Below are 14,586 nucleotides of genomic sequence, written 5' to 3' on the forward strand. Positions count from 1 at the left end.
GCTGCATGCACTTGGTCCCGGCGGGGTGGGGAGAGCGGGGCTTTTGCAGCTCAAGGGGATGGTTTCACTCAGCCCTCCTGGAGCCGCCTGAAGGGGCCATTTGCACTTACAGCACCAAAGGCCACAGAAAGCATCGTTTGCATCTTGGCGGCTTCCAGGGAGCCGATGACGCCCTTCTTGTAGAGCAGGGCGCTGCCGGCCAGCGTCCAGAACTTCATGTGCTTCACTCCCACGGACACAAACTGCGTGTCCGAGTCCGGGCGGAACTCCACCACAAATATGCGCTCCAGGTGGCCTCCGCGGCTGGCCACTTTGGCACCTGCGGGATAGGCGCGACGTCAGCCATACAAGTGACAGAAGGGCCAACCGGAGCTTCTCAACGCCTCTTACCTACCTTAGTCCTCAGCCCTAATTCCTGCCTCTACCCACTTCGCCGTCATCCCACCTTCCTGTAAATGATTTTAGCATTTTTTGCCTTCACCAGATAATAAGCTCTTTGAGGGCAGGGACCATATCTACTAACTCCATTGTATTCTTCCAAGTGTTTAGTGCAGGGCTAACACACTTCCGTCCTCTCAAGAAACACTAAAATTGCTTGGAGAGCCGCTTCCTCACCCGGTTAGATTTGAAGAGCCTCGAGGACAGGGGTCAGGTTTGTTCTTCAACATAAATCCCTCCAGGGCTTGTCTCTGGCAGGCATTCAATAAATAGTTGTTCACTCTCTGACTGGGGAAATCTCTACCCCAGTAGAGATTAAGCATTAAGTTAAGTGACTTGCCTAAGGTCACACAGCAGAGGGGTGTCGGAGCAAAACTAGAACCCAGGACTAATCTAATCTAATAGAGTTTACGGTCTGTGGGCGAGGGGGGAGAGTCAGAGGCTTTGGCCTACCTTCTTGCCATCGCCACACGGTGATGGTGTGTTCGGGGTCCACGCCGACGGACACCAGGAGTTTGCCTGTGGCGCTAAAGTTGACGTAATTCACCCCCTTAGAATGGAAGCAGCGGAGCATAGACAGAGTCTGCTTGTTCATGGCATCCCACACGTGTATGGAAGGCGTTGTTCCTAGAGGTCGGAGGGGAACGGTAAACGGTTACGGGGGAAAGACGATCAAAGGTCTACAACAACAGGAACTCTGGAGCATTAAGAATATGGAGGGGTGGGGCGGTCTAAGAACCCAGTTGTTACTATACTTTGCCGAGAGCGAGGAGCATGTGGAGGAATTACTGAGGTTCATGGGAAAAGACATATTCCACGGGACTGCGAGACACTTGGAGAGAAGTGAGGACAAAGTTAACTCCTGGCTGGTGTCTGATTAGTATCTGTAATGCCCTCCAGATACAACCGGCAAACATGAACTGGTCGCCCAGTCGGAGCTCTGCCCATTAGACAGACAGCCATCCCTGGGCCTTGTGGAATGACACCTGCATTGGGAGAATGGTGGCGATGAGGGCGCGTCGAGGGAAAGCAAGAGCTCAAGTTAAGTCAAACTTCCGATGGCAGAACCACGTCAGTGTCAGAGGGAAGTGACCCAAACTCTCATTGTGAAAATGGTGACGTGGAAACACAGGGAAACCAGCAGGAAGGGTGCTGAAGCATGTTAAATACCATCAGTGGTATTTGAGCGCTGTGTGCAGAGCACCGTACTAAGCGCTTGGGAGATATTGCCGGTTTTAAGTATAACCGAAAAACTCAGGATGTCCCTGTTCCTTTTCTTCTTGGCGGTTTCCCAGATACCAGCCATGTCCGGCTCCCTTGCCTTCGGAAGAAACAGCCCAAATACTTTTCTCCACGTGGCCAGGAGTGCTCAAATTTCAAAGCCCAGTTTGCCCCCTAAATTATTTCCGGGCACATAACAGATTAAAATCGTGAGGATGCAAAGAAATGCAGGTAGGCTAATGGACAGCCACAACAGGGATGGACTTATTTTGAAACCGGGACGAGAAACAGGGATTCCTGGCCTGGTGTTGTGGGGTATAAAGACATACCAGGGGAGCTCAAGACCACCCTGACCTGCAGTCTCTCCAGTTTTATGTCCTTCTAGACTATTCTTCCCCTCTAGACTGTAAGCTCTTTGTGGGCAGGGACCATGTCTATCAACTCTGTTGTACTGTACTCTCCCAAGCACTTAGTACAGTGCTCCGCACCCAGTTAGCGCTCAGTCAATACCACTGATGGAGTGGGAAACGATGCACCGAGTGGTTTTTCAGAAAAAAAAAAACAAAACACCCGCGTGGGCAGGGATTGTCTCTTCATTGCTGAACTGTAATTTCCAATTAGTGTCCAGGGGAGAGGAAGTGGAAGAGGCATGTGTAGACAACTTGCTCAAGGAGTTTGCAGAGGAATGGGGAGATAACCGGAGAGTGCTGTGGGGCCAAAGGAGCCTTTTTTTTTTTTTTAAGATAGGGAATATGTGGGCAGGCTTGGAAGCAGTGGAAAAGGAGCCACTGGCGAGTGAGTGGTTGAAGGTGGTGGTCAGGGAGAGAAAAAAGGAGGGAGCACTTGCTTTAAGGAGATGAGAAAGGATGGCGGTACCAGGAAAGTGGAAGAGCAAGGACCGGGTCTTCCAACCTCTACTCTCCCAAGCCCTTCATACAGGGCTCTGAACACCCTTGGAGATCACCAGGTACTCTTGATTGATCGCACCTGGCCTGTAACCTTCCTCCAAGGTCCCCCGGGACCCAAACGGTGGCCCCGCCTTTACCTGTCAGCGGGCCTCTCCCGACCATCCACAATCCCAGCTGATCTCTCGGCAGAGGTGTCAAAATATGGAATGATGCCCCAAATGAAACGCACGTATTTAAGGAGGAAAGCAAGAAAAGAGGAAGGGGTGGGGGTGTCTTCCCATTCCATCAGGGTCCCGGTAACAATCAAGCAAGCCAACACTGCTAATGTGGAAAATCTCCTACCAATCTGGCTGGTGGCCACCACATTTTTGTACTTGGGATGCTGGTTCACAGTTAAGCAGAGGATGTCATCTGTATGCTCCAGGTAGAAACTCTGGCTTCCTAGAACAATTCGAGAGATCATTTAATAATTCACGACACTGTTTTCGGGAGCGGTCTTTTCTGAGGAGCAACACTAAGTGTCCGTAACAGGGAACTGTGTGGATGCTTTAGTGGAGCAGAGTTCGTGAACGTGGGAAGAGACATCTCTGGGCCGCGGGAAGCAAGAATGGGAAGCAGGTGGCTGTGAAGCTTCCGAGGGGTGGGGTCGGAGAAAGGAGAGTGGTACAAAGGGAGAGGAGGAAAGGTGGGGCAGGAGGAAGACGGATGGGGAGAGAAGAAGGGAGAGAAGGGAAAAGAAAGGAAAGAGAATGGGGACCAGAGAAGACACAGGAGGAGGGGGAAATGATTATCTGCCCCTGCTTCTGTTGTTACGGCTGTTTCCCTCCAACTGAGAAGCAATGTGGCCTAGTGGATAGAGCATGACCCTGGGAGTCAGAAGAACCTGGGTCTAATCCCTGCTCTGCCACTTGTCTGTGATATGACCTTGGGCAAGTCACTTCACCTCTCTGGGAATCGGTTACCTCATCTGTAAAATGGGGATCGAGACTGTGAGCCCCATGTGGGAAATGGACCATGTCCAACCTGATTAACTTGTAACAACCCCAGCGCTTTCTAAAGTGCCTGGCACACAGTAAGCACTTAACAAATGCCATAAAAAAAAAGAAAAACAAAATTTTGCCCCAGTAGGCCCAGGGCCTTGTACTTTGGGGTTCACTTTTCAAGGTTCTAGTGAACCAACTTCAGACACTGAACATGCAAGTGTCCAGACTGCTACGGGCAGTCTGTGTCTTCTCTGGTCCCTATTCTCTTTCCTCTCCTTTCCCTTCTCTCCCATCACCCTCTCCCTTCTTCTCGCTAGTACTCTACTAAAATTTCAGGGATTTGGGGGCCACGAAGACCCCAAATAGCTCCCCGATTATCCAGTCACTGAGAGAACAGCCCCATCTGTGCCCCCGTGGTAGTTTTGTCCTTGAAGTCCTTTAACATCCAATCTAGGCACGAGGGATAGGTTTCTCTCTCAGACTCTGCAGATGAAAGGCAGAAACTGGGTGGGCAGCCTGCCAAAGCCTCACTGTCCTCTAGACCGTAAGCTCGTCGTGGGTAAGGAATGTGTCTGTTTATTGTTTTGTTGGACTCTACCAAGGGCTTAGTACACAGCTCTGCACACAGGCAGCGCTCAATAAATATGACTGAATGCCAACCACCTCCCCAGAGAGAGCAATTGACATGGAGGGTTTCCCAGTGGGCAGAACTGGGTGAACAACAGACTAGAGCGGCAGACTTTTCTACACAGCCAGAAACACTGCAGGGGACTGGCCTTTCTGGTGGGGGTAAAGCTCTTGTTTTAATGGCACGCGGATTTTGAAGGGTAAGGCCAAAACTGGGGTTTCACTCGTTCTGACTTCAAGCCATTATTCTGGCCGGGAGAGTTCTCACATTCTAGACTGTACACTCATTATGGGCAGGGAATGGGTCAGCTAATTCTGCTGAACTGTCCTCTTCCAAGTGCTAAGTACAGTGCTCTGCCCATAGTGAGCACTTAATAAATACGGCGGATTGTTTGAGTTACCTGTGGAGAGATTCTGAACTACGCCCGCTGCAGCAGTATGGAAAATGATATCGGCACCATCGTTGAGGTAATGCAGGTTATTGCGACAATCAAACCCTCTGTATCCAAACACGTGATCTAGAGCCAGCTCCTACAGACACGATGGAGGAAGAGAAGAATAAAAATCAAAGGAAATTCCCCCAGTAACAGAATAAAGCAATCCTGAGAGCCAAGCGAGACAGTGTCAGGAGGTCTCAGGCGAGCACATTTACAGACGTAAATGGACGACTCCATTCCCTGGACAGAATGGGGAGAAAATGCAGTGCAGTCAGTTCTAATAATAATAATAAAGTACTTAAGCACTTACTATGTGTCAGGCACTGTATTAAGCACTGGGGTGGACAGAAGCAAATAATAATGATAATTATGTTATTTGTTAAGCATTTATTATGTGCCAGACCCTCTCTCAGGGTCACACCTGGAAAATTTCCAGTACTCTACTAATCTTGACTATAGGAGGGAGAGTCAAGCAGAGGCAAACCCATTCCATTCCTAGCTTGGGCAGTGGCTAGCTAGTGGAAGACAATCTGCTGCAAGTCAAAACTCACCTGTGCTGGGCAGCAGTAGCATGAGAGAGAGTCGAGGGCGGGGCCTCGAGTTTACTGCGTGGAAGGAGGAAATGGTAAACCACTTCTCTATTTTTACCAAGCAAATGCTATGGCTACACAACCAGAACGATTGCAGATGGAGGTGGGCGTTCTGGGAGAGATGCGTCCAAGGCGTTGCTAACGTGCTGGAGACGACTCGACAGCGCAAGACAAGATGTGCCAGGCACTGTACTAAGCACTGGGTAGATGTAAGTTAATCAGGTTGGATGTAGTCCTTCTCCCACATGGAGTCTTAACCCCCATTTTACAGACGAGGTAACTGAGGCCCAGAGAAGTGAAGTGACTTGCCCAAGGTCCCAGAGCAGAGAGGTAATAGAACCGGGATTAGAACCCGGGCCCTCCTGACGCCCAGGACTGTGTTCTATCCACTAGGCCATGTTGCTTCTCCTAAATTCTGCACTTAAAATGTCTTCCCACTACTTCTTTTGGCTAAAAGGCGACTGGGCGGCCTTCTAGACCGTACACTCATTGTGGGCAGGGAACGTGTCTACCAACTCTGTTATACTGTACTCTCCCAAGTGCTCAGTACAGCGCTCTGCATGCAGTAAACACTCAATAAATACTATTAATTGATAAGGGAATTAGGGACTATCTTCTCAACGACATGAGCCTGTCTGAATCAGTCTGGTGAGGTTTCAAAAGAAGCCATTTGTGGGTACATTTGTGTGTGTGTGCGTGTTTTTATTTCGTGTACAGCTTTGGAAACGATGAGTGCTCCAAAGTAAGTTTTCTCTACTGCACCACTCCTACATAAAAGGAGAAAGGGGTGTACTATGAACCACCTTCAACGCTACAGGTCGATGCTACGAGGCCATAACTAAATAAATGAGTTCAATGTGAATTTCTTGGTTCTTTAAAGCTGAGATTGCCTACGTAATCCAATCACAGTTCTTGGGGACAGCTGCCTCTTGCATGTGATGGACGCTAATGATAGTGAAAGGACTTTACTGTATGCGTCGCTCTCTCATCCATCCAAGTTTTCTCTCCTTGACCCAATGCCCCGACCATCTATCTTTCCAACCATCTATGCACACTGTAAAAAGAGCCATAATGGTCTGGTGAAAAGGGCAAGGGTCATTTTTCTTGTCCCAGTTGGCTCACTTGCCTGTTGACGACTTGGGGCAGGTCACTTCTCCTCACCTCACCGAAATGTTGAGAGAACAAAATGAGATGAGTAATGTAAAAGCAACTTGAAACTAACTGAAGCGGTGTGGTCTAGTGGAACGAGCATGGCCCTGGGAGTCAGAGGACCTGGGTTCTAATCCTGGCTTCGGCACATGCCTGCTATGGTGACCATGGGCAAGTCAGTTCACTTCTCTGGGCCTCACTTCCCTCATCTGTAAAATGGGGATTAAGACAATTAACTGCATGTAGAACAAGGACTATGTCCAACCTGATGATCTTGTATGTTTAGTACAGTGCCTGGAGCAAAGTAAGCACCCAACAAATACCATTTAAAAAACCCAACCACCATAAAATGCTGTCTAAATTAAATTAAGTGTATTATTATTATTCTCGCTAACCAATCGCCCTTAGAAGAAATGTAAAATTTACTAATATCCCTATTGTACCAATAGCAATGTTTACTGAGTGCCCAGGAGGTCGGATGCCCCTGAGAAATACCAAATTAAAAAAGACCACATTATTGCCCACACTCTGATTTCTAAAACACCATCAACATAAAAGGAAAAGCAGCAGTCCCCTTACCTCAACCAGTTTCTTTTTTTTGGTGATATTGTTCTTCTGCAGCTTTTCGGGGTGAGGAGCCGCTCGGCTGACAGGAGGCCTGAAACCAAACCATTGGAATGGTTAATGCGACTCACCCTCAAATCTAACCAGGCTCTCTCATCCACTGGGTGGTTGGGGTCGCGCTCAGGCCTGCTTCCCCCTTCACATTTAACCGGGCAAGGTTTTGTAAATTGACGACTGCCCTGCAGTTCCTCCCCTTCATTGTAACTCTGCCCTCCCACCATTTTTGCCCAACAAATGCCCCTAGATTTGTTGAGTCGGACTCCTCCGGGAGGCCCTCCTTTGGAAGTCACATAGCTCTCTCAAGCCTGGGTCGCTCCCATGCGAGCCTGGTAGAATGACTGCAGTTTCAGAGAAGCCTAGCCTGAAATCAAGAGGCCGCTTCCGATTCCAACTATTTTGGGAAAGAGATAAAATCTCCCAGTATCCATGACCTGAGCATGTCACAGTTGGTGGGCTGTGAGCTGCAACTGTGGTTCAAAAACCGCTTCGGTTTCCTTTACTTTTTACAGGGAAAATGGCACCATTTCAATTGCAACTCATAACCCACTGGTTTGAATCTAACATAGATTTAAACTCTTAGAACACACTGGAGTAATGAACCACACACACAAGTCAAACAGAAAATGTTAGGATTAAACAAAGTGTTCTAGTCACAGTTAAGGGCCTGGCAGAAATAGAATCTTCATTCTTATAAAAGAGTGTTAAGAGTAGGACAAAATTGCCTTCTCTAAAGGTTCAGGTTAATAGCTAATTGTCACCATATTATGGAGAAAGTAAAGGTTAGCAAGACAAACGGGGTGGAAAATTGATCTAAGAGAATTTGACACAGTTCTCTGACTTTCTAGTACTTCCTAAGAAAGCAAAAATCAGTTTTGTATCTCCTATTCTGGCCTACCTCAGAGGACTGCGGACCAACCGAATCCATTTTCCAAACAGAATTTCCATTTATCCATTATGGGGTCATAATTTCACATAAATGAAAATACAGGTGTTGTTGACTGGCTGGCCCAGGAACAAAACAGATTGCTTAGAATGAAAAATAAGTTTTTAGATGGGGCCGAGGGGAAAAGGTGTAGATAAAGGTGTGTGGTGTAGATATCACCTTTTAAGTATAGATCGCTCCTAAAGTCCGCCTCTGAGGAAAACCGCCCCAAATGGAAAATGAACATGGTGTCTTCCCTAAATCAATCAGGTACTGGTCTTGTGGTAGGAAAAGAGGAAGAATTACCTTGATCCCCTTGTAAGCAGCAAACAAAGTCAAGTGGAAACTTAGTACAATTTAGAGGCACATTTGTAACCATTTGATTCATGCACAAGCATTTTCAGAGTTGGACAGACACTCCTGGGTGGCACACACCATGCTTTTTAAGCATGCCAGCAAGGAACTAAAACAGAAAGTAAAGAGGGCACCAATCTACAAATTCAGAAAGCTCATACCCTGGCATCACTGGCCAAACTGCACTAAAAGCGCCTACAGAACAGGAAGAAAAAAGGAAGCTCTGTCAATGCTTCCAACATGATTGACCCAAACTCACGACTGCCTTCTGTGGACTTGGGCTGCTTTAATGCGTGCTGCGGAGAACCTGTTGTCGCTGGAAGCACCTTAACACCCTTACGGATGCTGAGAAGAAACTCACGCAGTGGATGCTTGTTTCCGACAGAGTCAAACTCATTATTTAGCCTGATAATTCCCAGGGTTTTTTCAGAAGCGTAGCCTTGCCTGCTGGAACAGTCTGCCTTTTGGCACCCGGGGTGATGAGGTCCCTTTATTTGGGCGGAAATTGTTCTATCAGCGGTAATTGGAGCCGGTGGCATTCTAATTACCGCCAGAGACCGGAAGGAGAATGAATCCCTGCAAAACCCCATTTCCAGCCCACCTCGTTGGTGGCCGAATAGAGCGATGATGTCAGAATGTTGGGTGGGGGCCAGTTCGAACTCGGGCTAGCAGGCGGATTATCACCAGTTGGTTTCACCCGTCTTCAAGTCAAATCCCTTTTCCCACCTTATGGGCTCTTTTTTCTGTTTTAGTGAAACTGTAAGATGATTCTGTTGCTTCGTTCCTTTACCTAAGGATATCTCAGCTTATGACAAAAGCAAGCCAGGGCTTGGGAATGAGAGCGAAAGGACAATATCACTATGACACGGTCCATAAAACAACTGTTTGATAATAAACACAAGGTTCCTTTTGAAGATACACACAGACTGAATATATATAATTGATATATTTATATATATATATGTATATATATATATAGCACGCACAGGCACAAATACTGCGTTCTTATATATACATAAAAATGTATATATACAAACATATGCATTCAAGCTCTTTTCACCTTGTAGTCCTAAAAACTGAAAAGCAAAGCAAAATCAAATAGGTTTTTTTTTTCCCCCAATTCACAAGCATATGAACAAACTATGCCGCTTCCAGATGATGAGGGGACAAGAATAAGAATTCTGCATTGTGACGCTTAGGCACATCATAAGTATATTTACCCCTTTGTGATCTTTGCAGTATTCTCACTGAAAATTCATAGAAAACCTGTGCTTTTTAAAGGTGCTGTTAATACTTACTTGACAATTCCCTGCCTCCAAAGGAAAGCAAGTTAAAACATAATACAAGTATTAAAGGTTTCTTTCCAATCATTTAAAAACTGTTTGCAATATTAGAGAAGAAAGGCGGGGAGGTCCGGAAAATGTCACACCCAGTTCAGACCAAAATGCCTTTGTGGATCAGAATCACTCCAGATTCTGAGACTGAGGAGCACGAGAGGTGAATAAGTGAAAGTTCATGTGAACTACGCATTGACTCGACCGACTTTTTCAGTTGGTTGTGCACATGGCAACACGGGACGGGAGGGACAGGAAGACACAATGGGTACTGAGGAATGCAGAGATGGGGCAAGGTCGAAATGTTGCAAGCTCAAGACCTGTGGCAGCAGGAGATTGATGGAAGGGAACCTCTGAGGCGAAACAGGGAGTCCTTAGCAGAAAGCAAGGAAAAGGAGATGAGGAAAGGAGGGAGGGTTTCAGCTGGACAAAGAAAAGAAAGAACCTGGCAAGGAGAATTAATCAATGCTCCTACTGAGCGCTTCCTGTGTGCAAAGTACTGTACTAAGCACTTAGGAAGAGAGAAGGCAGATCAGAGAGAAAGGAAGGGCAGCAGCGCTCACAAACTATGAATGTTTATCAGTCAGGGGACAAAATAGCGTCGCTGTTGCCAGTGTTCACACGTTCAGCCGTAGCCTTCCTCTTGTACAAGGAGAGGGAAAGTAGAAAAGAGCTGAGGCTGACATAGGGCAGTTGTACTTATTGAACGCTTACCGTGTGCAGAGGACTGTACTAAGCACTTGGGAGAGCACAATATAACAATAAACAGTAATTCTGGCAGGAGGAGAGGCTTGAGGTAGTGGGATGGTGCTTGATAACGTCTCCTCATTTATTCCAGAATGACACAGACAGAGCAAATGGGAAATGCATCAGTCCATAGCTCTTAAATGACAATACAGGGCTGACCAGCAGCTTCTAAAGGCCTAAGCTCAGAGGTCAGAGAACAAATGCTGGTGTCTGAAAGGGGGTGAGCCAGCTTGGAAGCAGAGGGAGGGACAGAGGGTGGCCAGAGGGATCAACGGAGGGAGCGGTGCTGAAAGGAGATCCAAAAAGGAAAGCTTGGAGGCTAGAGGAGAGGGAAAGCTGGGTGGGTCAGCTCAGTTTAGTCAAGGGAGGTGAATGTCTGGAGACACATACACGATGTTTACAGTTTTCTCATAATCCCTTGAAGAAAGAGAGGTTTGAACTTGGAGAAAGCTGTCTGGAGAACTTTTAAAAATGGTTTTCTGGTTTCTCAAACCTAAAACCTCATTCATTCATTCATTCAATAGTATTTATTGAGCGCTTACTATGTGCAGAGCACTGTACTAAGCGCTTGGGATGAACAAGTTGGCAACAGATAGAGACAGTCCCTGCCGTTTGACGGGCTTACAGTCTAATCGGGGGAGATGGACAGACAAGAACAATGGCAATAAATAGAGTCGAGGGGAAGAACATCTCGTAAAAACAATGGCAACTAAATAGAATCAAGTCCTTTCATTTCCAGATGTGAATAGAAGCATCTTTGCACGGTCTCATTCACACACAGATACACACCTTCCTCCCCCAAACCTACACACCAGAGGTCTTGTTCAAAGATGAAGAAGGGGTTGCAAAAGTTCAGATCCAAGGTCTCTGCTTGCTGAACCCAAGGGAACCCAGGGAAGCAAGATGGCCTAGTGGAAAGAGCCCGGGTCTGGGTTCTAATCCTGGCTCTGCCAAATGGTCACTTCACTTCTCTTTGCCTCGGTTCTCCTGCCCTCCCTCCAAATCAGACTGTGAACCCCATGTGGGACAGGAACTGCCTCCTACCTAATTCATTTGTATCTACCCCAGTGCTTAGAACAGTAAGCACTTAACGAATACATTGAAAACAAAAAACAAACAAAAAAACCCCTACTCCCATGTCTGGATGGAAGTGGCCCGAGGTGGATCAATTTTTGCACTCTTCTTAGTGAATGAGTGTCCACATGGGCAGGTCAGTTGAACGGGGGAAAACATGGGTTGAATTGGAGAAATCAGTCATTTGTAAAATGTCACTTGACGAGAAGGTATTGCTTGGCTAAAAAAAGATTTTTTACAAATCTGTGTGCTATGATAGACACGCAGCAATTCAAAGAGTTTCCAAAACAATATTAAATAACCCTCATAAGAGGGAGGTAGTATATTCTTGACTGGCTACGGAATCAATCACAATCCTTCTTTTTGGAAGTCAGAGGTGGTGGCTTCTCCGACTCCACCATGTGTCAGCTGTGCGACTTTGGGCAAGTCACTTAACTTCTCTGTGCCTCAGCTGCCTCATTTGTAAAATGGGGATTAAGACTGTGAGCCCCATGTGGGACAACCTGATTACCTTGGATCTCCCCCAGCGCTTAGAACAGTGCTTGGCACATAGTAAGGATTTAACAAATACCATCATCATCATTATTATTATTATTCTATTAAAAAATTCCCCTCTTCTCCTTGGCCAAAAAATTCCCCCAATCAATAATCTTTTAAAATCTCACAGAAATGATACATGAGTGACAAATGTTTCCTTTATGTTATACTTTGTCTTGTTTAATTCCTCCAGGCTAAAAGATGGAAATAAAAACTGAACAATAACTCTTGGGAAGCCCCCTCCCCTCTGAAACAAAGTTTACTGTTCACTTACATATTTGATATGAAGATAAATAGAACTGGTCCAATGCTTCAATGCTGATGGGTGAGTAAATATATTCCTGAAAACAGTCTCTCCTTTAACTGTAGTAAATTCCTATTTATGTGGAGAGCAAGAAGCTAGACTGGAAAGGCTACTTGCCTTAATTGGGAGGGTATTTTACTACCATAAGGGAGTATATTTTATTCTCCTGAATCTACTGGGGATTGAACTCAAAATTTGTCAAATGGGCTTCCTCAAAACATCATTTCCCAAAATCAATTCATTCACTTCTCTGTCTCAATGGAACTTTGCTTGGTGTACCCTATTGCACTCTTTAAGGAAAAACAAAGTAAGCTTTTGCATAATGCATGGAGACATCTCGCTTTCGTACCAGAATGGAAGCAATTGCTTGCAATTAAATGGCAACAACCAAATCCAAACTCCAAACAAGATAGCTTAAACTCTTAATCCAGAAAGCCAGGAATATAATAAGAAGAATTATTCACGAATGGGGCATCAAGATCTTTTCATTTTACGTCAGCTATCTACTTGATTTTCACAGAGTTGTCCAGCCAGAGAATCTGAGTCGACTACATTGGATAGCACTTGAATCTGTGACCTCTGGGCATTTGATATTTACCCTTCAACCCCACAGCGCTTATATACGTATTTTAAATTATATATTATACATTATTTATTTATATTCATATCTGTCTCCTCCTGCCGACTGGAAGTTCAATGTGGGCAGGGAATGTATCTTCCAACTCTGGTATAGCGTACTCTCCCAAGTGCTGATTACAGTGCTGTGCACACAGTAAATGGAATAAATACCACTAATTGATTGGATTCCAGTTTTGCAGAGTTTGGACCAAACATATTAAAATGGACTGATCTATCTGCAGCAGAATTCCTGCTTTTACTGCTTTTATTCAGCACTGCTCTGTGAACAGGATTCCAAAGGATTTAGGCAACAACCCAATGGAAGTGAGAATTAAGACAAACACTTGGCCAGTAGAACATAAGTTTTAGGAAAGAAAGAGGGGCTGATGCAATGGATTAATGTTCACGCATTCCCCTTCAATCATATTTAATGAGCGCCTACTGTGTGTGCAGAGAACTGTACTAAGTGCTTGGGAAAGTTCAAGACAAATATAAACGGTGACATTCCCTGCACACAACGAGTTTACAGTCTGGATCGGGGGGGGAAGAGATATCAATAAAAATAAAGTTACAGATAAGTACATAAATGCTGTGGGGATGGGAGGAGGGATGGGAAAAGGGAGCAAGTCAGGGTGACGCAGAAGAGAGTGGCAGATGAGGAAATGTGGGGCTTAATCTGGGAAGGCCTCTTGGAGGAGACGTGCTTTCAATAAGGCTTTGAAGCGGGGGAGAGTAATCGTCTGTCAGATTTGAGGAGAGAGGGCGTTTCGGGCCAGAGGCAGGACACGGACTAGGAGTCGGAGGCGAGACAGGTGAGATTGAGGCACAGTGAGAAGGGTAGCGTTAGAGGAGCGAAGTTATGTGATAATCTCCACATGCTAGGATTTGACCTGAACTATGCCTGCCTCAAGGATACTGGTCCACACTCCTGCAGGTCAGTCCCTCTGCCAAGCTGGAGTTTTCAAAGTAGGGTATATGAAGGGACTTTTTGTAGGAATTTCCACAGTTCCCAAGTCTAGAGACAACAGATGTCACAGACTAATCAGTGTCTCCAGGAAGCAAGTGGTAACATTACCCAAAAGGCCCCTATGTTCATCTGTGGGACTAAACCCAGGGCTAGTCTCGCCCAGAAGAGTCTGAGATGATCTCCGTGCCTCAGTCACCTCATCTGTAAAATGGGGATTAACTGTGAGCCTCACGTGGCACAACTTGATTATCCTGTATCTAACCCAGTGCTTAGAACAGTGCTTTGCATATAGTAAGCGCTTAAATACCAACATTATTATTATTATTCTTATCTCAATGGGCCAGTCAGTGCCTGGGTGGGCTCATCTGGGATGAGTGCCTTCAACCAGTCCTGTATATATATCGGGCAAGGCAACTTGTCTGATCTGTGACCTCAGGCAAGTCACTTAACTTCTCTGTGCCTCAATGACCTCATCTTGAAAATTAGGATTGAAACTGTGAGTTCCATGTGCGACATGGACTATGCCCAATCTATCTTAAAGTTACCCCAGCACTTAGTATAGTGCCTGGCACATAGTAAGTGCTTAACTCCATAAAAAACCAACCACAACGACAACAAAAAAACCCAACCCATGGCTGATTTACTAAGGAACCAGTCAATACAAATACTAATAAAAGGTTCTCAGGCAAGATAGCTCTGTCCTTGTAGCCTTCTACCAAATTAATCTCCATGATTCCTCTAGTCCTTGCATC

At 45.9% G+C, this 14,586-nt stretch overlaps 1 protein-coding gene across 4 annotated transcripts in view; it reads right to left on the reverse strand.

Annotated features, from left to right (window-relative positions):
* EML6 (EMAP like 6) overlaps positions 1–14,586 on the reverse strand; it is a 144,092-nt gene that overhangs the window by 13,692 nt on the left and 115,814 nt on the right. For 2 of the 4 annotated variants that reach the window (XM_007672024.4, XM_039913143.1), the window contains exons 28-34: positions 9,552–9,566; positions 8,206–8,214; positions 6,933–7,011; positions 4,579–4,708; positions 2,910–3,008; positions 892–1,065; positions 111–319 (exon numbers count right to left, since the gene is read on the reverse strand). In XM_007672024.4, coding sequence (XP_007670214.1) covers positions 111–319; positions 892–1,065; positions 2,910–3,008; positions 4,579–4,708; positions 6,933–7,011; positions 8,206–8,214; positions 9,552–9,566 — 715 coding nt within the window. The remainder of the gene's footprint in view (positions 1–110; positions 320–891; positions 1,066–2,909; positions 3,009–4,578; positions 4,709–6,932; positions 7,012–8,205; positions 8,215–9,551; positions 9,567–14,586) is intronic. The other 2 variants (XM_001509924.6, XM_029071718.2) reach the window with 1 other exon arrangement.

The sequence above is a fragment of the Ornithorhynchus anatinus genome, chromosome 9, assembly GCF_004115215.2.
Source record: "Ornithorhynchus anatinus isolate Pmale09 chromosome 9, mOrnAna1.pri.v4, whole genome shotgun sequence".
Taxonomy (NCBI): Eukaryota; Metazoa; Chordata; class Mammalia; order Monotremata; family Ornithorhynchidae; genus Ornithorhynchus; species Ornithorhynchus anatinus.